Here is a 19,861-nt window from a genome sequence, read left to right as displayed (position 1 = left end):
ATGGCAAAGTATAAAAAAAAACTATATTGTTCACATTTTTCATGAAAACATGTTTTTCTTGCAACGTGCACTCATTGAAGCAAAAAAAGCACAAGATGTTGCTATCCATTGCTGTCAGCTGGAAACCCTGATTACAAATATAGCCTGGCCAATTCTGCTACCCCACTGCCCCTCACACTCCTCCGGAATCCAACCAATGTCCCTGCCAAGATCAGGAGCCCCACAGCCTTCTTCCTAACCATACCCCTGTAGTGTTCATTTTAAAGGACAAAAACTATCCAAGGGCTTGTGAGAAAAAAAAATGAAGCTGTGACAGGTTGTTGTTCCCATTCGCTGTCCATTTCTATGTGGATCGGAGGACTTGTGAGAAATTATGAGGGGGAAAGCTTCTGGAGAGAGGGACAGATAGATAGATCGGCATTATTTGATTTGGCTGGGAAAGTAGGGAGGGGAGGAAGGTGGTGGCCGTTGAGGTTGAGGCAGGTGGTGGCACTCGCCGTCGCCGCCCCCTCCTTGGCTTCCCACCTTCCTCTTCTTCCTCCTCCTCCTCCTCTCGCTCCTCCCCAATCTTTACCAGGTAACCAATCGATTCATCTGATTAGATGAATTTGTTTCTTTCCTTTTTTTCCCCTCCTGTTTGAGCAGAATTTATTGCGTAAATAGAGATAATTTTGGTTTGTCTCGATGCTGATCTCCCGTATGTCGGGTTTTTTTTTTTGATCTTGAGAATCGATGGGGAAAGAATCTCTTTTGCTAAATCAGCAGAAGAATAGAATTCAGTAGAAACAAAAAAAATTCGATCTTTGATGCCAATCCTCGCGCTAGGAAATCAATTAACTGATTCTAATAATTTCGGTTCAAAAGATTCGATTTTCTTCCCGCGTACTGACAGAATGTTTCCCCCATTTCGTCGTCGCTGCAGGGGTGGCGCGCGACCTCTGCCGCAAGCACTCCTCAGGATCCCACCATGGCGGCGGTGCTGGACTCCCTGGTCCAGCGGTGCGCGGCGGCGCTGGAGGACTTTGCGGGGCAGGAGGCCTGCGCGGCGCTGGGCATCCGGGAGAACGTGCGGGGCCTCCTGGCCACGCTCGCCCGCATCGACGCCGTGGTCGCCCACGAGGAGCAGAGGAGGGTGCTCAGCTCCAAGACCGACGCCTGGGTGGCGCAGCTGAAGGACGCCATGTATGAGGTGGACGACGTGCTCGACGTCTGCGCCGTGGAGGGCGCCAAGGTCCTCGCCGACGCGGACCACCCGCCCGCCCCCAAGGTGCGGTGCGCCTTCATGATGTTCTCCTGCTTCAGGTCGTCTGCCCCCCAGAAGTTCCACCACGAGATCGGCTTCACCATCAGGGACATCGACATCCGGCTGAGGGAGATGGAGGATGAGATGCCCGCGCTCCCTGCCGGATCATTGATCGCGAGGAGGGACTGGCTGATCAGTGATGAAACGCGCATCAGGAGCTGCCACGAGCTGCCGGCGTGTGCGGTGGGGACGCATGTCCAGAAGTCCGTGGCCGCGCTCGTGCCGAGGATGATTAGAGAGGGCAAGAAGAAGGTGGACGTCTTCGCAATTGTCGGCGCGGTGGGGATCGGCAAGACGACGCTTGCCAGGGAGATATTCACCGACGAGAGGATGACCGAGAACTTCCCGATCTGCGTGTGGGTGAAGATGTCCAAGGATCTGTCGGAAGCGGCTTTCTTGAAGAAGATCATCGCAGGTGCCGGTGTGAACATTGGGGATACAGACAACAAGGAGGAGCTCCTTGGCCTCCTCGGCTCTGCTCTCTCGAAGAGGTTTCTTATCGTCTTAGATGACCTAGACAGCCCGAGTATATGGGATAACCTGCTCAAAGATCCACTGGGAGATGGTGTGGCAAGAGGCAGAATACTCATCACGACACGGGACGAGGAAGTGGCGACAGGCTTGAAGGCGATCGTCCACCGCGTCGACAGAATGGACGCGGAGAATAGCTGGGCGTTATTGCGCGAACAGGTTTTCGCAGACTCCAGCTCAGAAGAGCTTGGAGCACTGGAGGATGTTGGGATTAAGATCGCGGAGAGAAGCGAAGGCCACCCTCTAGCAATCAAGGTCATCGCAGGCGTCCTAAGGTCAAGACGCGCGAGCAAGGCTGAGTGGGAGGTGATCCTGGATAGTGATGCTTGGTCCATGCGACCGTTCCTTCAACAAGTGCCGCAAGCTCTCTACTTGAGTTTTGTTGATCTGCCTTCTGAACTGAAGGAATGCTTCCTCCATTGCTCTCTGTATCCGGAAGAATGCCCCATTCGGCGCTTTGATCTTGTGCGGCATTGGATTGCTGAAGGCCTTGTGAAGGCCAGTGAAAACAAGGAACTGGAAGAGTCTGCTGAAGAGTACTATTTAGAATTGATAGGCAGAAACTTGTTGCAACCCGATCCTGACAATCTTGACCAGTGCTGGATAACACATGATCTTCTACGCTCACTAGCCCGCTCTCTGATAACAGACGAGAGTATCTTAATTGATGGTCAGCAGAGATCGAGCATGGGCCCATTGTCCTCAATGTCAAAGCCTCGCCATCTTGCGTTGTGTAACATGGAGAACAGCCTGGAGGGTCCAATTTCAGTGAAGCAGCAGATGAGCCTAAGGTCACTGATGCTCTTCAACAGCCCGAATGTCAGAGTAATAGATGATCTTATCGTGTCAGCCCCGTGCTTGCGTGTCTTGGATTTGAGCAATACAGCAGTAGAGGCTCTCCCAAAATCCATAGGAAACTTGCTACATCTGAGGCTCCTTAATCTTGACGGTACGCAGGTCAGAGATATACCCTCTTCCGTCGGCTTTCTCGTAAATCTACAGACCTTGAGCCTTCAAGGATGTCAAAGTTTACAGAAACTCCCTTGGTCCATAAGTGCATTACAAGAGCTTAGATGCCTTTGTCTCCAAGGAACTTCCCTACGCTATGTACCGAAAGGTGTGGGTGAATTGCAGCATCTTAACCATTTATCTGGTCTAATCATTGGTCATGACAGCAATGATCCCGAGGGCTGTGATTTAGATGACCTTAAATTCTTGTCAGAATTGAGGTACCTTCATTTAGAAAGAATCGACAGGGCTACTACTTCAGGAGCTGCTGCACTTGCAAACAAGCCATTTCTGAAGGTTTTGCACCTGTCTGAGCAAGCACCATTAATTGAAGAAGAAGAACATGAGGAAGAACAGGAGAACCTAGAGGGAGCAGGGAAAGAAGAGAAGAGCGAGCGTGAAATAAACAATCAGTGCAGTAAAGATGATTCAGCCAAAGCGAGCGAAAAGATATGGAATGAGCTTACCCCGCCGCAAAGCGTTGAGAAGCTGGTAATCAAGAACTACCAAGGTCGAAAGTTTCCAAACTGGATCGCGGGTCCCAAACTAAGCACCTCCTTCCCCAGTCTTGCCTTCTTGGATCTTGACAACTGCACATCATGCACCACGCTGCCTGCGCTTGGCCGCCTGAACCAGCTCAAGTCACTGCAAATCTCGAATGCAGAATCAATTGTCACCATTGGTTCTGAATTCCTCGGTACAACTGTACTGTCACAATCCACTTCGTTCCCCAAGCTTGAGGTTTTAAAGCTAAGAAACATGAAGAAACTGGAAGACTGGTCTTTAAGTGTGGAAGAGAGTCAGATATTGTTGCCTTGTCTTAAGTCACTGCACATACATTTCTGCCCTAAACTGAAAGGTCTCCCAGAAGGTCTAAAGCATGCTGCTCTGTGTGACCTTCGTGTCGAGGGCGCGCATGGCCTCACAGAGATAAAGGACCTGCCAAAACTATCCGATGAACTGTATCTGAAAGACAACAGGGCACTTCAGAGAATCTCCAACCTGCCTGTGCTTCAGTCCCTCACTATTGACGACTGCTCGAAGCTGAAGCATGTGTCAGGCCTTGACTCGCTGTCGCATCTCAGACTTGTGTTTCCCCCATCCACAGAGACATTCTATTTCGAGGAGTTGGTTATCTTCTGGAGTATTGCGTTCCCACGGTGGCTGGAGGTGCTGATCCGTAAGCGCAATGGCCTGCGTCGGTTCGAGCTCCAGTGCACACTCCCTTTACTCAGGAGCTGCCTGGATGGTGGGAAGAACTGGCACGTTGTGCAGCAGATCCCTGAGGTGCGCATCACGAGCACCGATGGCAAGAAGTACATAAGGTACAACAAGGGTCGCCGCATCTACGAGACAAATGCTCAGTCTGAAGATTGAATCCTTCCTGAAAATCTTGGTACAGCATGTTCTTTTCTTGTCATCTTATCCTTAATCTCACGAGTGATATGGTTTAACTCCTAGCAGGAGTATTTAATGTTGTTTTTCTCTCTTGCAGACGCTTGTTTGATTTGGTAGGGGGGGGCATGCTAATGGTCAACCTGTTCCAATTGCTTCAGGAGTTTGTGTTTACATTGCAGGAGTTGGATTATTATCATCCAAATGATACATATACTAGAAATGGTTTGATGAGCTCTGAGGAATGAGTAGGGTATTTTTGTGAATCAGTCAGCAGGTGCTCTCTTTTTTTCCTCCCTTTCCCAAAACTGAACATGGCTTAATCTTTCCCGAGGACTCGATGTTCGATTCTTTTCTGTTTCCTGATTATGGCGATTTGTAAATTGTAAACAGTGAGCTTGCTGGATTTCGATGAGTGTAAAGTATTGCCACTTGTGTACATGGATTCATTTTTGTGATATACTTGTAAGTAATTGGTAAACTTGTGTTGTGCAAATTTCGTGAATATCCTGGAATCAGATTACCTCAGTTTGGTGAATAACTTGAATGGAGATGAATGCTACATTCGCACATAGTTCCATGTTCTGGTTAAGAGAAAAAGATGATATATCTCCCTTTGATGCTTTTGAGTTTTGAAACAGAGAGTTTGGCTTGTGTAACTTTTTCTCTTTTGATGCTCTTGAGTTTACTTTCTGTCTGTGAGATTGTCATACGGTGGTCCATGGACTTCTAATTCATATCAGGTAGCTGGCAATTTGATGTGCATCAAGTTTAATGGAAGCTTACCTCAAACTCCAAGAGAAAATATGCTTTGATTGCTTTTTGTGATCTTCTGAAAGTTCAGTGGCGGACAAAAAGTTTACCCCGTGACATACGTTTGGATGTCAAAACTGATGACTTCCGCCCCTTATTTGCCACAGGCAAAGGGATAAAATGGTATAAGTCAAGGAATCTCACAGTTGCCTTTTGTGTTCCTTTGGAATAACTTCTTCAAGCAATGTGCTTTCTCCTCTTGGCTTAGCCTCATCTATCTTGCATTTCCAGCTATGCCCCACAAAAGAAATCTTTCTCCATGGAGGGAAGTTTTGTGCCCTCTTCTATAAATTCTTGGTCATCAACACCCAGACAATCACACGGCGGCACTACATTCTTCCTTAGTTTCTTTTCCAAATATAGTTCTCTGATCTTCTCCAGCCACTTTCACAAGCCTGGTTGCCTCCCACCATGGCCACCAAGCTCAGCTTCAAGAGAATGGACAGCGTTGCTGAGAGCATGCCTGATGCACTACGACAAAGCCGGTACCAGATGAAGAGATGCTTCCAAAGGTACTAAAATCCAAACTTAGAAAGTTGTCGTTGATGGATCAAAACTGTGTGTTCTGGAAGACATGTGATGAGTTCTTTATGTCATGGATTGCATTAAGAGATATTGCTGCCGTGGAAGTTTTATCAGCCTGAAACTTGAGGAGAAAATGTTTCAGGTATGTGTCTAAGGGCAGGAGGCTCTTGAAGAACCAGCAACTCATGGAGGAGCTGGAAAAATCACTAGATGACAAAGTCGAGAAGGAAAAACTTGTTGAAGGCTTTCTTGGTTACATTATTTGTTCAACACAGGTTATTTCATTTTAAATTGCCCAATTCTCTCACTTGGCCAGAATTTTTATAAAATGAAATTTAATAACTTGGGTAACATGTATGTTTGCAGGAAGCGGTAGTGCTACCACCATTTGTTGCATTTGCTGTCAGAATGAATCCTGGTATCTGGGAATACGTCAAAGTTCATTCCGACGATTTGTCAGTCGAAGGAATTACACCATCGGAATACCTGAAGTTCAAAGAGACATTATATGATGAGAAATGGTACGTATTACTCATTGTAATGTGAGACTTTGCATGGATCAGAAACTTGATACCAGATGAGTAAAATCATGAATTTCAGGGCCAAGGATGACAATTCATTGGAAATTGATTTTGGCGCTCTTGATCTCTCAACACCTCATCTGACGCTGCCCTCATCCATTGGGAATGGGATGCAGTTTGTCTCCAAATTCATGTCTTCAAAGCTGAGTGACAAGCCTGAAAGCATGAAGCCATTGCTGGACTATTTACTCGCCCTGAATTACCGTGGCGAGGTAAAGAGATCAGTCATTCATATCACGGGGATTATCATAATTCATAAGATCAAAAGAAACAAACTGATTGAGCTAATATATCCTTCTAACCATGCAGAAGCTGATGGTTAACGAGACAATCGACACGGTGAACAAACTGCAGACAGCATTGCTCCTTGCAGAAGTTTTTGTTAGCGGGCTGCCAAAATACACACCATACCTGAAATTTGAACAGAGGTGATGCACTGTGATATTAACTAGATATAGAACTCACTGTGCAAAAATATGAAACTATGCTTAAGATCATTTTACGAATGGTCTTGCAGATTTCAAGAGTGGGGATTGGAGAAAGGATGGGGTGACACCGCTGAAAGGTGCAAGGAGACTCTGAATTTCCTATCAGAAGTGCTCCAGGCACCCGATCCTATCAACATGGAGAAGTTCTTCAGCAGGGTTCCAACCATATTTAACATTGTTGTCTTCTCTATCCATGGTTACTTTGGTCAAGAGAAGGTTCTAGGCTTGCCAGACACCGGCGGTCAGGTATTGATATCATCAAATATTAGGAAATGATACGCCAATCAGGTTATCATACTCTGAAACCATGGTTTCTCTGCAACAGGTCGTGTACATCCTGGACCAAGTCAGGTCCATGGAAGAGGAGCTGCTGCAGAGGATCAAGCAGCAGGGTTTGAATATAACACCAAAGATTCTTGTGGTAGAGCCATGATCCTAGCCATTCCTGTTATCTCATTTATACACCTGCTTAACTAATGGATACTATTTGGCCGCAGTTAACAAGACTGATACCAGATTCCAAAGGCACCAAATGTAATGTGGAGCTCGAACCAGTTGAAAATACAAAATATTCACACATACTCCGTGTGCCATTCAAGACTGAAGACGGGAAGGATTTGCACCAGTGGGTTTCTCGGTTTGACATTTACCCTTACCTAGAGAGATATGCTCAGGTTTGCCAGCTGCAATTTATTAATCGTCAGCACCCTTGTGTTAGTAATCTTGAGTAAAACGTAATCCCGATGTAATTTCAGGATGCTTCTACCAAAATTCTTGACATTCTAGAGGGCAAACCGGACTTGATCATTGGCAACTACACCGATGGCAACTTGGTGGCGTCCCTCATGTCGAGCAAACTAGGAGTCACACAGGTGAGAAAACGTCCAATCAAACAGAATTCCTCCTCAAGATTTCCTTTGCCACCAGTGACAGTTTGTATGACATTCCCGAATGATCTTCCTGACAGGGAACAATTGCACATGCTCTTGAGAAGACGAAGTATGAGGACTCGGATGTCAAGTGGAGAGAGCTGGACCAGAAGTACCACTTCTCCTGCCAATTCACTGCCGATATGATTGCCATGAACACTACCGACTTTATCATCACTAGCACGTACCAAGAAATTGCTGGGAGGTCAGTCTGTCGACTGAATATTACTGTAACTTACAGTGGTCTAACAACGCACGGGTACTTGCTCCTCAGAAACTTCTAACATGCACTTATTATGCAGCAAAGAGAAGCCTGGCCAATATGAACACCACTACGCGTTCACAATGCCTGGTCTTTGCCGCTACGCCACGGGCATCAACGTCTTTGACCCGAAGTTCAACATTGCTGCACCTGGCGCAGATCAGTCCGTCTACTTCCCTTTCACACAGAAGCAGAAGCGCCTGACAGGTTTACACCCACAGATTGAGGAGTTGCTGTACAGCAAGGACAACACTGACGAACACATGTATGTCCCTTCCATTCCGTTTCTCAACACACATACTTCTGTTTGCTTGATCAGACATAGCTACCTACTAACTGTCTTGATCGATGCTATGAAAATCAGAGGGTATCTGGCTGACCGAAGCAAGCCAATCATCTTCTCCATGGCGAGGCTGGACAAGGTGAAGAACATCACTGGACTAGTCGAGTGGTATGGACAGAACAAGAAGGTCAGGGACCTCGTGAACCTCGTCGTCGTCGCGGGCCTCCTGAACGCTTCACAGTCCAGTGACCGAGAAGAGATAGAAGAGATCAACAAGATGCACAATCTGATTGACAAGTACCAGCTGAAAGGACAAATCCGCTGGATCAAGGCACAGACTGACCGTGTCCGTAACGGTGAGCTGTACCGTTACATTGCCGATACAAAGGGTGCATTTGTCCAGGTAAACAATCTTCCTAGAAAACTAACTGTTCTATCATGAGCAACGTATGCCTCCATCCTATGAAATCTATGCTTTGGATAACCAACCATTGCATTCAGAGAAAACCTCAACTCTGGCCTTACACTGCACATTTCTGGTTTCAGCCTGCACTCTATGAAGCGTTCGGGCTAACAGTCATTGAGGCGATGAACTGTGGGCTGCCAACCTTCGCGACAAACCAGGGAGGGCCAGCAGAAATCATTGTCGACGGTGTCTCGGGTTTCCACATAAACCCAATAAATGGCAGGGAGGCAAGCACCAAGATTGCAGACTTCTTCCAGAAGTGCAAGGAGGACCCGAGCAACTGGAACAAGGTGTCCACTGCTGGACTTCAGCGCATCTACGAATGGTAGGCTCCAGCTCTTATTCCGACTCATGAATGGCATGCACCGATTTTTCTATATTCATCTGATAACAAATTTTAACCATATGTGTTATGCTTGATGGCAGCTACACATGGAAGATATATGCGACTAAAGTGCTGAACATGGGATCGATGTACGGCTTCTGGAGGACACTGAACAAGGAAGAGAGAGTAGCCAAACAATGCTACCTGCAGATGTTCTACAATCTCCAGTTTAGGAATCTGGTGAGTTTATTGTCCGATATACCCGATGTGCACAATTAAATAAGATGGTACCAAAAGGAAATCTGATCAAATCAATGATCATGTTATCCTCTTTCAGGTGAAGACCGTCCCGAGGGTAGGGGAGCAGGCTCCGAGAACAACGGCTCCGACCGCGACAGGCACAGTGGCTCCCAACAATGAGATCGTTGCGAGGCCGAGAGAAAGGCAAGTGTGCGCACTCTTACGAAATTTACTGAGGAAAGACCGGGGGAGCAACTGACTGACTGACCTGTTTGTTGTTTGGGGTTTGGGTGGTGCAGAAAGCCACAGAACCGGATCCAAAGGTTAGTGTTCAGTTCTTCCTTGCAGCAGTAAAAACTATCTTGCAAATCAGCACGGTGATGAGTGCTAGATTAGATCGAGCATGTGTAGTGATTTCTGGTTGCTTCCTTGTCATGCTCAGGATGATGACCAGCCTACTCGGGCCGAAGCCACCGTTGAACGAACAGAATGGCTACAGATGAACCGTGTCTGTGTTCCGAAGCGAAATGTCTGTGGCTTGATCCGTTCTGTTGATACCAGATTGTGAAGTGATTGGTGTGGGATTTGTGATTTTTTTATTGTGTTGATTGTTGCTTGGAAACATGTAACAAAGATCAAAATTGCCCATGGCAACAAGTGGATATAATGCAAGGATTGGAGATTGTTCTACTCTGTGCTTAACTTACATAAAACCTGAACAATCTTTATCCGCTCCACATCAGCAGACTAACTTACAAAATATGAAGATAATTGTTTCTGAAACATTTCAAAGCATAGAAAAGGGTGGAACTATGTTGATCAAATCCTAAGGCCTTCTTTGGAATAGTTGTCTTTTTTGTGTGTATTGTGATACATAACTCAAATCTGAACTAAATACCAGAGCGCACACACAAAATGCCTCTAATCCAAACAGGCCCTAAAGGGAGGGGGCAGAGTGGTGAGTTGGTGTCGCTGAGGAAAACAGCCAAAAAAGAACTTGCATATAATCAGATCCAAAAGGGAGGTAGGCAGTTGTAAATAAAAAAATATCAACCAAGCCAGCACATTTTGAAAAATCAAAATGCAAACATGATAAATTCATCAAGGTGGATAATAATACTCCGTACAAGGATTGGAGATTGTTCTATTCTGATAATCTGAGTGACTCAGTTTTCATATTCATTTTGAACTTGACTAAGGGCCTGTACCAATCTTTATCTGCTCTACATCAGCACATCAACTTTTATCGAAAAAAAAAGCACATCAACTTTTAAAACATGAAGATGCTTGTTTTAAAAACATTTCTAATCATAGAAAAGTTGCATATGAATTTGGATTGCTGGATAGAAGGGCAAAAAAAGCTTATGATCGAAATCCGAAATGCAAACATGCCAATTGAAGATCCAAATGCAAATATGACAGTTTATCTCTGTGAGAGAGGGTACGTCGAGATTGTCGCAGCAGCAGAGGACGTGGAGTTCGAATTCAAGGACTCTGACGAAGAAGAAGAAGAATAAGATGACTAGCTGCTTCTTCAAATTATGCAGGTTTCCATGTCAGTAACCATCAGATCGACTAGTGAGTTCTTAGTCTTATTTCTCTTTTTCGCCCTACATGAGCTAGATATATACTACTTCAGGATGATGACCAACACCAGCCTACTCGGGCCAAAGCCACCGAAGTACGACTAGAACAGCTACAGATGAGCACCAAGATTGTGTTGTGATGTGATTTTTTTTTTGCGTCTCGATTCCTGAGTGCGAAGCGGTTGGTGAGAGATTTGTGTACACATCTGTGATCTTTTTGTTGTTGTGTTGATTGGAAACATGTAACAACGATTAAAATTGCGCATGGCAATTGTTTTATGCTGAGAATCTACTTGACTGAAGTTTCATGTTTTTTAATGAACTTTCATGAGATCTGGTATAGCCTTGTACAATCTTCATCTGCTACACATCAGCATGCCAAATATTTGTAGATGAATGCTTCGAATCATTTCTAAGCATATATAGAAAAGTGGAAACAAGAATTTTTTAAATTCTTGGTATTTTCTGAAGAAAACAAACAGTCAAAAGTGAATTGCATATAAGCAAATTTTAAAGTAAAAAAAGACAAGCACATTTTTAAGATGCAGATGCAAACATGACAAATTTCTCAATATGGAGAAATAATAATAATCCTGGAATATTTAATTCCATAGGAATAGAGCATGGTTCACCACATAATGGTCTCACAACTCAGGACACGCACTTAATCAGATTCATACAACACCATTACTGAATTCTTACAGGCGATTAACACTCATCACCAAAGATCCAAGTTGAGGCATGGAACTTATTTATTACAGTAGCAGCAGCAGTAGATGATCGCAGACCATCACCATCAGCAGTAGAACATGACCTTCTTCACGCTGTCCTTGAGTGCGGGGAGCGGTTTGACGACACCGCCGCCGGGAGCTCGGGTGCTGCGGGACGTCGACGAGCTGGTGCCGCGTGCAACGCTCGCGATGGAGCCACTGTCGGAGCTTTCTGGCTCCATGTAGAAGCGGGCGCGAAAGGCAGCCAGGTGAGCATAGTACGCCGGAGGTACTGCAATGCAAACATTTTCTGTCAGAATTCAGAAATGCTAAGAGTTCCAAGACCTGGCTGGCAGTACACTGACGATCAAGTAAAGATTTCAGGATGTCCGACTTACCGATCGACACTGAACGAGTGCACCGAGCGTAGCTGTAAAGGATATTGTACAGGAAGTTAGCGAGAGAAATGGTGATTGACTTTTTGAGAAGACGGTGAGGAACGGGCCAAGAAGAACTGCAGAAGCTTACGTGTAGCAGAGGTCGTTGGTGAGGGTCTGCAGTGCATCAGCAGTGAAGTTGTTCTCATCCCACAGGACATGGTAATGCGCCGGGCGGCTCGTGCCCTACGGATAATGGAGATCATCTGAATTATCATCTGGTACAGTCTAAAATGACAGGAGGATGTAAGTAGTAAGTAGTTGTCATCATCATATTTACCTTGATGCCAGCATGGCTGCAGAGGAAGAAGTCGAACTCAGTAGGGTGGCAGATCTTGGAGTCAACAACAGTGCCTGCAAACGGAGAAAGGAAACCAAATAGAGACAGTCAGATGGAGAACACACTAAAAGATACTGGAGGCAACCTTAAGAACAATGGCATGGCAGTACTTACCGGGAAGAATGTTGCCGCTGCGGTCGACAGAGCTCTGGTCATTGTGATTGTGCGCAAACAGCCTGGTGTGGTGGCGCTTCTGGACCACGATGAACGTCACCTGAGGCTGGTAGTTCGCCTCCAGCGACGCGCATGCCTGACAGACAGATGGGTAGGATCAGAAGGGAGTGATGATCTAAAAAATCAGGGCGAGGTTGCTTGTTTGTTACCTTTCGGATGGCGTCGAGCTCATGCAGTAGAACCTGGTAGAACTGGCCTTCACTGACACCATCCCTGTGAAACCGACATTTAGTCCCAATGCTCAAGTATGTATATCAAATTTGTGAAGCTGTACAGTAGGATGCTTATAATGAAAAAAGAAAAAAACAAGACTGAGGCCTAGAGCATGCTCAAGTATGTCGCAAGATGCTTATAATCAAGCTTCAGTCTAAACACCATGGAGAAAATCAGCAAGCAACGAAACAGAACCAGCAAAGTTCCGTGCATGGGTTTCCCAATTTTCATATTAGACATTATGTTCACATAACAGAAAACACAAAATATGTCCAGAGTCAGCTTGATTCAGTCAAAAATTAAGACCAACTAATGAAATCCATCAAAACTGTCCGGGGCTCAGTAGGCTGCCAGAATTTCAGTGATTGACTAGCTTACGGCTGATATTTTTGTTTAGAAATCATTTGGCTTAAAACATGGATAAATTTCAGCAATGGAGGATACCTGTAGAATAATATGCGCTGAGGCTTCTCTCCGGTTGATCTTTTGAAGGATATAAGAAGCTCCCTGCAAATGCATGCCACAGAATGAATGCATGACTTGAGCCGAAAAGTGCAACAGAAAGAGGAAAACTCAAGATTTTTGTGAGGGTCTCTTTGAGCATACCTGATCATGCCACCATGGATGGTCCCTCTCTGAGGATCATGAGTCACATTGTACAGATCCTCAATCAACTCCTGCCTGTGAGCCTGAGCAGAAACCAGGCCAGCATACTTGGTCACCTCAGGCCAATCCTGGGAGGCCACAACCTGCAGCACACCAAATAGTTGCAGATCAATGTCTTTTAGTAAACATACCAACTGTTGTCGCCAAGAGAAGTTACTGAACAAGAAGCATGAATGAGATTGTTCAACTTACTGCAGCAATGGAAGGGCTGCTGTCTTCACCAGGGTGAGGGTGGGTGACATCAGCACCAAATATTATCGTCGGCCTGTCAGTAACCAAGGGGATGCACCTTGACACTGCATCAGCCAGCACAGTGTTCCTTCCCCCAACCTTATGAAGACAAAAGGTTCTGTTAGACTCAGACAACTGAAGAAATGCACAAAATACAGCAAGAACACCAACCTTGACATTTATCTTCAGAGAAAGATTGGCCAGGATCTGCTTGTTCATCTTGAACACTTGCTTGGTCAGACAGCATTGGGATATCAGCCCGAGGTCGATCTCGCAGACGCGCTTCAGGTCACCTGATGATACCGGCACAGTACGCATGAGCATTTGCCCTGAACCTTGAAGAGCCTAGCAGTACATAAAACAATATGATTGGAAGTTTACAAACCATAAAGTGAGCCATTGTTGTCAGGAAGTATTCCAATAAGCAACTCGAGCTCCCTGTGCTGCGGTCCAAGTATGGTCATCGCGTCATGGAACCGAGCTTTCAGAGCACGCTCCACCTGATCTGGACGCACGTATATTGCCGGAAGGACAGGTTCCAGAGCAAAGTCCTATAATTGATAGAATACTGTCACAGTTGTGAACAGCAAGTACAAGAGAAAATATAGCATCTGCAATGTGCAAGAAGCATTTCAGGGGTACTTGCCATTCCTGAGGCTTGGCACATGCGAGCGAGTTCACGGCAGAATCCGGTAGCAACACTGTCTTGCACGTTTCGAGCAAAGTTGACACACATCCAGCTCCTGACTTTACCACCATTGACCATTTTCTACATAAGGAAAAATGATAATGAACAGTAAGGCTTGAGATAAAGTAAGCAAAGAGCATATACAAGATGTTGCTAATAACTTGGACAAGACTGGCATTATTACTTTGTTCATCATATTCCACTGGCCAACTCTAGGCAAGCAATCCCTCTCTCTACCAGTCTCGCTGTACTTAAGCTGCACATTTTCAGAAACAAAAGGAGAAGTCATTAAAGGTGTAGCACAGAGATAATATAGTATGTTTAAGCATAACATTGTCAGCAATAAGATCGCTGTCTAGCAGAGAAGGGCCAAGGGCATAAGATAAAGAACTACAGAAGAGATTGTGTCAACATGATTAAGGCTCCACTTACCCGAGGAGCAGGTAAAACCCGTGCCTCAACCGATGCCAAGCGCTCACTAATCTTTATGCCAAACTCTTTTGCATAAGGATCATCGTGGTAAGAGTTGTGATTCACCATCTGCAGACACACAAATAGAATTGTGTTTTGCATAAGCATATAAACTTTCTTACTACTTGCATATAGGGTGGATGGTAGAGGCCCAACAACACTGTTACAAGAAGAAATGCTATATATACCTGAAGTAGGTCACGCTCCCGATCATGCGGGCGCTGACATGTCTCCTCTAAAAGAGCTCTTATCTGACTCTGGTTGAGCCTCTTGGAGTACCTCTGCCCCTCCACTATCTTGCAGACCTGGATAGAAATTCAGATTTTTAAACACATGTCAGAAACAATAGATTTGCAGGTTTCAGTGCCAAAGGTTGACAACAAAATAAAACAGTATTGAAAATCTCAATACTAACATACCTCCATGGGAAGGTAATTCGGACGCTTCTGATTGCCGACTTCAAGACAGGGAAGGTAGGTATGCTGGATGGCAAAGCCATATGTCTCCTGGAAATATTGGACAACAGACTTCACTGTGCCCCCTTGATGGATAGGAAAGCTGTTGCAAAAGAACATCATTTTTTAGGAAAACTAGAATAGTACTAAAGGCTTTTGAATCTACACGCACGACTTGAGAGGAAAATAAAAAGGGAGATGAAAAAAGGAAGCTGATCCATACCTCAACTCCCGAGTTGCCTGGGGTGTTAAACCAGATATCCGGTACCTGCGCCGTATGTTGCCACGATGAGTAACTTCCACCTTTACTCCTTTTAAGGCCTTCTTGATCTAGGGTGTTTCACAATATCATATAAATTTATTGCTAAGTTAGTGATCAAAATTACAAAACATAAATGCAAGAAATCACAGCTCAGATAACCAAGGCAAACTAAAGCCATTCAAATTTATATGAGTTAGCAATAGTTTGCTAGTTCACTTACTTCTGTAGTACTTTCAGAAGTAGTACTTTCATTTTGAGACTAGCGCTTCTAACCGAAGAAATAGGGTACAATGATGAGCACAAAGTGTTAGCCAAGTATACCTTAACACGTTCAGCATCTGAGAGGGACCTTGAGTGGAAGTCGGTGTTTAAAAGCTGTCCAACAAAATCAATGACAGGTATCGGCTCGAAGAAAGATGTCGCCGACATATCTGAAAAGGCAGAAATTAAGCTGAAGGCATCTCTGTAAAACAGGCATTTGAAGAAGTATGGAATCTTAATATCCAATTAAGCAGCACCAACAGGCAGGCATCTCTATCAAAAAAGCTCAGAGTAACCGAGCTATGTAGAATGCATCCTACCATACATAAATAACGTCTATCAAAGTAGCTCAATGGTTGCACAAGAATCTTAAGTTATCACTGATTGTGCTAGTTAGCTGTCTGAAGGTGCATTCACAAATCATTTTTTCTAGATTCAAATGTATAGACCATTGCCTTTTTATAAATTATAAAATGATCATACATATGAGTTAGTTATGTAAAATTTCCGTATGTGAGACCTATATGGGGTTATCACAAGCAGAAAGTTCAGTCACAGAATGAATCATTGACTATCTATCAGAAGAGTACTTGTGTTTCTGAATGTTATGGCCAGAAGAACAACGCGTTTCTGAATGTTATGACCAGAAGAACAGCACTTATGTTATGGCCATTGAAGCTTAACAATTGCCGTAAACCTTAAATCATCACTGGTTGTGCTAGTTAGCTGGTTGAAGGTGCATTGACATCATTTTTCTATCTCCAATTCATTAGATATATTGTCATTTTATAAACACAATAAGATCACCCATATGAGTTTGTTAAGTAAACCCTCAGAAGAGTTCTCACTGAAAAATATACGGATCTACCAAAACAGTTTTTGTTCTGTGATGACCAGGCAACAACACTTGTGGAAACAAAAAAACACAACAGTTTTCATTGCTAATCAGTGGCTTCACATAGTATTGAAGAAGTATGAAATGTGAATAATTAGTTAAGCAAACACCAAAAGACATCTCCGTCAAATAAGTTCAGAGAGCAACAGAACTATGTAAATGCATAAATGACAGTAACATCACAACTCAAATTAAGGTAGCGGCAAATGACAACTACTAGATAAGCCCAACAGTTGCTTAGACCTTAAATCGTCACCGATTATACTGGAAGCCAGTTGAAAGTCCATTCACTGACTATCCAAACCTTACATACACATATCTATCATAAGGATTCAGTTCTGAATGTTTGCCAGAACAACAACATTAGTGGAAACATAAAAATGCAGGAATTTCTTTGCTAATCAGTGGCTTCACAATTTTCACTCCATCTTTCAGTTCATCAGTGAAATGTTCCATTTTATAAACAGCCAAAAAACATCATGTAAACATGCGTTGACATGCAAACTTTCTGTGTGAGAGGCTTTAACGCTATAGTCATAAGCCTGTAAAAATAGCAAACTACAGGCGCATAGTTAAGAAATGTGCTGCTAGCAGCAAGTTTGGTCACAGAATGAAACATCAGCTCAGCACTGTGCATCATCCTCGTAACTTGTGTTTCTTCCATTTTTAAGTATGAAAACAAAGCGGGGTTTTCCACCTCATTGAAAAATATACACATATAGTATATCAGTAAGGGTTTAGTACATAATGTTATCGAAACATAAAAATGAGCAAGTTTCAATGGTAATCACTGGCTTCACAATGTAGTAGATAGCACATACCGAAGGACCACCATGGATCCCCATTTCATTGTAGCAAGACATGTATTCATGCGAGAAGGCGAGAGCTTTACCGATATTCAGCGACAGCCCCATCTGAGTAGGCCTTATGGTCTGGTAAAACCCGCGCCAGCTCTCCACCCCGTCGCCGAGAGACCGGCGTCTCCCCAGGTCCGGTGAGAAGAAGGATCGCCCATACGGTTCGTACCTGCGAAACAATAGATGGGGATGGAGAGCATATCATCATACTGTTTTCTCGTTGACATGCATTATATGATACTCAGAGATCAGTCCACTCTACCTAGAAGTCGGCAGCTCACGCAGGACGATGTCAAGAACTTGCAAGGCCTCCTGGGGAGCCTCTGCCTGCCTCCCGGCAATGTACTGCTCGAGCCGGCGCAGATCGGCTCTTGCGGCAAACCTGATGACAACTTTGAAAGTTCTCTGACGCCTACATCATAGAAAGAATTAACAGTCAGAAATGTCAACACAGACAACCATATAAACAGAGAATCATGAGAAAGAAAGTCCCAGGGACAGACCTCTCAGCACCGGAACCATCGTCGTCGTCGAGCAAGACGATGTGGAACTCCTTGGAGGTGAAGGGCAGCGGCCCGGCGGTGTACATGCTCTTCCGGCCGTCGTAGGCCGGCAGGCGCCCGCCCAGGTAGGTCGCCTTGTGCAGCCTCACCAGCTCCTCCATCACGGCGCGCCCCACGGCCCGCGAGGTGGTCTCCGGCGTGATCGCAACCTGCCAAGAAACCATGCCAAGATCGAACATTCAGGAACTGAATGAAGACAGAACAATGCTGTGAGCACAAGACCCGACGCAACGCACGTACGTCGTACTGGTGGAGGTCCCTGTCGGGGAGCTCGGCGAGGAAGTGGTTGGCCTTGACCAGGCACCGCGTGCCGAGGCGGCCGCTCCCCGGGCGGTGCGGGAACTTGTAGGAGTCGCTGGGGAGCGGGATCGGCGGCTGCACGACGAGGTCGGCGCCGGCCTCCTCCATGGACAGGGCCGAGAGCTGCTGCCCGGCGACCACCTCCGGCGAGGCCGGGACGTCGGCGGGCTCACGTGGAGCGGCATCGACCATTGCTTGGCGCAGCTCGGGAGCTATCGGTGCAGGCGGGCCGGCACCGTTGTTGTGCACCGGAGCAGGGGCGGCGGGACGCCACTGCTGCGCCGGCGGCGGCATGGCGCCGCGAGGCTTGTACGCGGCTCCTCCACGGCCGCCGCCCTGCTGGTACTGGAAAGGCTGGGGGTAGAAGCCGCCCCGGCCAGGGCCTGGACGGGCGCCTCGGCCCTGACCCATGCCCCCTGGTCTCCCGCCGCCGCCGTCGTCGCCGAACCCCGGCATCCGCGGCCTCCTCGACCCCATGCTCGGTCAGCTGTCTGTCAGCAGAGCGAAACAGAGTGGGGTTTCGGTCAGAACAAAGAGACGTAGAAATTGAGTATCCAAGAAACGTAGAAATTTACTAGATGAGAAATCCGTAGCAAACTTGCTGTCCTAATGCTTCAAGAATCTAACTTGAGCATGCAAGAATCTAACTTGAGCTTACACATTAGCATGCAAGATTCTAACTTGAGCATGCAAGAATCTAACTTGAACTTACACACTAGCATCCAAGATTCTAACTTGAGCGAACACACTAGCATGCAAGAATGCAGCCTCATTGGGACCAATGTACTAGATCCTTTTCAGGACTCAAAAACCAGCAGACAAGACCGGCTACGAACACAGTCGGGGACTGTATATGGGTGTACTCAACTATCTCGACCACAAACAATATTTGAACGGAGTTTCTCACGATTTGCTAGGAACTACGGGATCCAAGTCCAGTTCTTAAGCACTACTGTACTGCTACGTACGTACTCCTCGGAAAAAAAAAACACTACTACCGCTGCTACGTTCAGAGGTAAAACCCTTCCTTCCAAAGCATGAACGCCTGAAGAACTTGGGGAGGAAAAACAAGGGAGATCAAGAAACAGAAGTTGTTCTTGACGATCTGGAGAGACGGGAGGGAGGAGCTCCGAATGAGTCACCTTTGGGCAGACGAGAGGGAGGTGGGTTCGAATCAACTGGCCACCGACCACAAGACTGGATCGCTCTCTCGCTGCTCTGTTCTTGACAGGAGGAGGGGCTAGCTGTGAGTGTGGAGATGGGGAGGAAATGCCAAGGAGATGACTATATATGCAGCAGCAGTGGTGGTGCACCCACACGCAGTCGCTCACTGTGCTATTCGCCTACCTTTTCCCTCCTCCCTCATGGGACTCCCTTCCTTGGTGCGAATTTTTGAAATATGGGTACCCGATTAAACTTACTCCAGTATTAACTTATATAGTTATACGACAAGCTAGGTTGGCAACTGTGTGGTGGGCTTCAAATCATTTCTGTTGTGCTTTCTTGGATTCATATTATTTATTGCTAATTTGTGTGGGTTGGAGGATCTAGTCTACTACTCCCTCCGATTCATATTAATTGATTTTAATATGGATGTATCTAG

General features: G+C 45.7%; 3 protein-coding genes across 3 annotated transcripts; 2 read left to right on the top strand and 1 right to left on the bottom strand.

Annotated features, from left to right (window-relative positions):
* The first annotated feature begins 385 nt into the window (after nt 1-385).
* LOC127314285 (putative disease resistance protein RGA3) lies at nt 386-4,733 on the top strand. The gene is made up of 3 exons (XM_051344733.2): nt 386-577; nt 923-4,238; nt 4,338-4,733. The coding sequence occupies exon 2, from the start codon at nt 968-970 to the stop codon at nt 4,217-4,219; it is 3,252 nt and encodes a 1,083-aa protein (XP_051200693.1). The 5' UTR covers nt 386-577; nt 923-967; the 3' UTR covers nt 4,220-4,238; nt 4,338-4,733.
* A 123-nt stretch (nt 4,734-4,856) lies between these two features.
* On the top strand, nt 4,857-9,839 carry LOC127314287 (sucrose synthase 7). The gene is made up of 17 exons (XM_051344735.1): nt 4,857-5,562; nt 5,718-5,850; nt 5,942-6,096; nt 6,176-6,368; nt 6,466-6,584; nt 6,674-6,890; nt 6,970-7,065; nt 7,142-7,318; nt 7,400-7,516; nt 7,612-7,778; nt 7,876-8,100; nt 8,200-8,521; nt 8,665-8,909; nt 9,011-9,149; nt 9,247-9,353; nt 9,449-9,472; nt 9,592-9,839. Exons 1-17 carry the CDS (start codon nt 5,462-5,464, stop codon nt 9,650-9,652), a joined length of 2,598 nt encoding a protein of 865 aa, XP_051200695.1. The 5' UTR covers nt 4,857-5,461; the 3' UTR covers nt 9,653-9,839.
* Nucleotides 9,840-11,309: 1,470 nt separating this feature from the next.
* LOC127314286 (protein argonaute 1D) lies at nt 11,310-19,532 on the bottom strand. Its single transcript, XM_051344734.1, has 23 exons — nt 19,401-19,532; nt 18,199-18,749; nt 17,899-18,107; nt 17,658-17,807; nt 17,431-17,564; nt 15,704-15,813; nt 15,344-15,450; nt 15,085-15,223; nt 14,854-14,970; nt 14,627-14,734; nt 14,379-14,450; nt 14,153-14,275; nt 13,892-14,057; nt 13,678-13,799; nt 13,468-13,605; nt 13,216-13,358; nt 13,054-13,116; nt 12,546-12,609; nt 12,337-12,472; nt 12,163-12,236; nt 11,974-12,068; nt 11,844-11,875; nt 11,310-11,737 (listed from the first exon to the last, which is right to left on the bottom strand). The coding sequence occupies exons 2-23, from the start codon at nt 18,733-18,735 to the stop codon at nt 11,532-11,534; spliced, it is 3,045 nt and encodes a 1,014-aa protein (XP_051200694.1). The 5' UTR covers nt 18,736-18,749; nt 19,401-19,532; the 3' UTR covers nt 11,310-11,531.
* Nucleotides 19,533-19,861: the final 329 nt, after the last annotated feature.

Source organism: Lolium perenne, chromosome 7 (genome assembly GCF_019359855.2).
Source record: "Lolium perenne isolate Kyuss_39 chromosome 7, Kyuss_2.0, whole genome shotgun sequence".
In the NCBI taxonomy this organism is placed as follows: Eukaryota; Viridiplantae; Streptophyta; class Magnoliopsida; order Poales; family Poaceae; genus Lolium; species Lolium perenne.
Note: the sequence above shows the minus strand (reverse complement) of the source record. Positions and strands in the feature narration are given on the sequence as shown.

Coding starts and splice junctions, on each gene's coding strand:
- LOC127314286 (XM_051344734.1), bottom strand. CDS start 18,735: ATGGGGTCGAGGAGGCCGCGGATGCCGGGGTTCGGCGACGACGGCGGC. Junction 15,814..17,430: donor GGGGCTGTCGCTGAATATCG/GTAAAGCTCTCG, acceptor CTGCCTTTTCAG/ATATGTCGGCGACATCTTTC. Junction 13,359..13,467: donor GCAGCCCTTCCATTGCTGCA/GTAAGTTGAACA, acceptor GGTGTGCTGCAG/GTTGTGGCCTCCCAGGATTG.
- LOC127314285 (XM_051344733.2), top strand. CDS start 968: ATGGCGGCGGTGCTGGACTCCCTGGTCCAGCGGTGCGCGGCGGCGCTG.
- LOC127314287 (XM_051344735.1), top strand. CDS start 5,462: ATGGCCACCAAGCTCAGCTTCAAGAGAATGGACAGCGTTGCTGAGAGC. Junction 6,585..6,673: donor TACCTGAAATTTGAACAGAG/GTGATGCACTGT, acceptor ATGGTCTTGCAG/ATTTCAAGAGTGGGGATTGG. Junction 7,517..7,611: donor GCAAACTAGGAGTCACACAG/GTGAGAAAACGT, acceptor TCTTCCTGACAG/GGAACAATTGCACATGCTCT.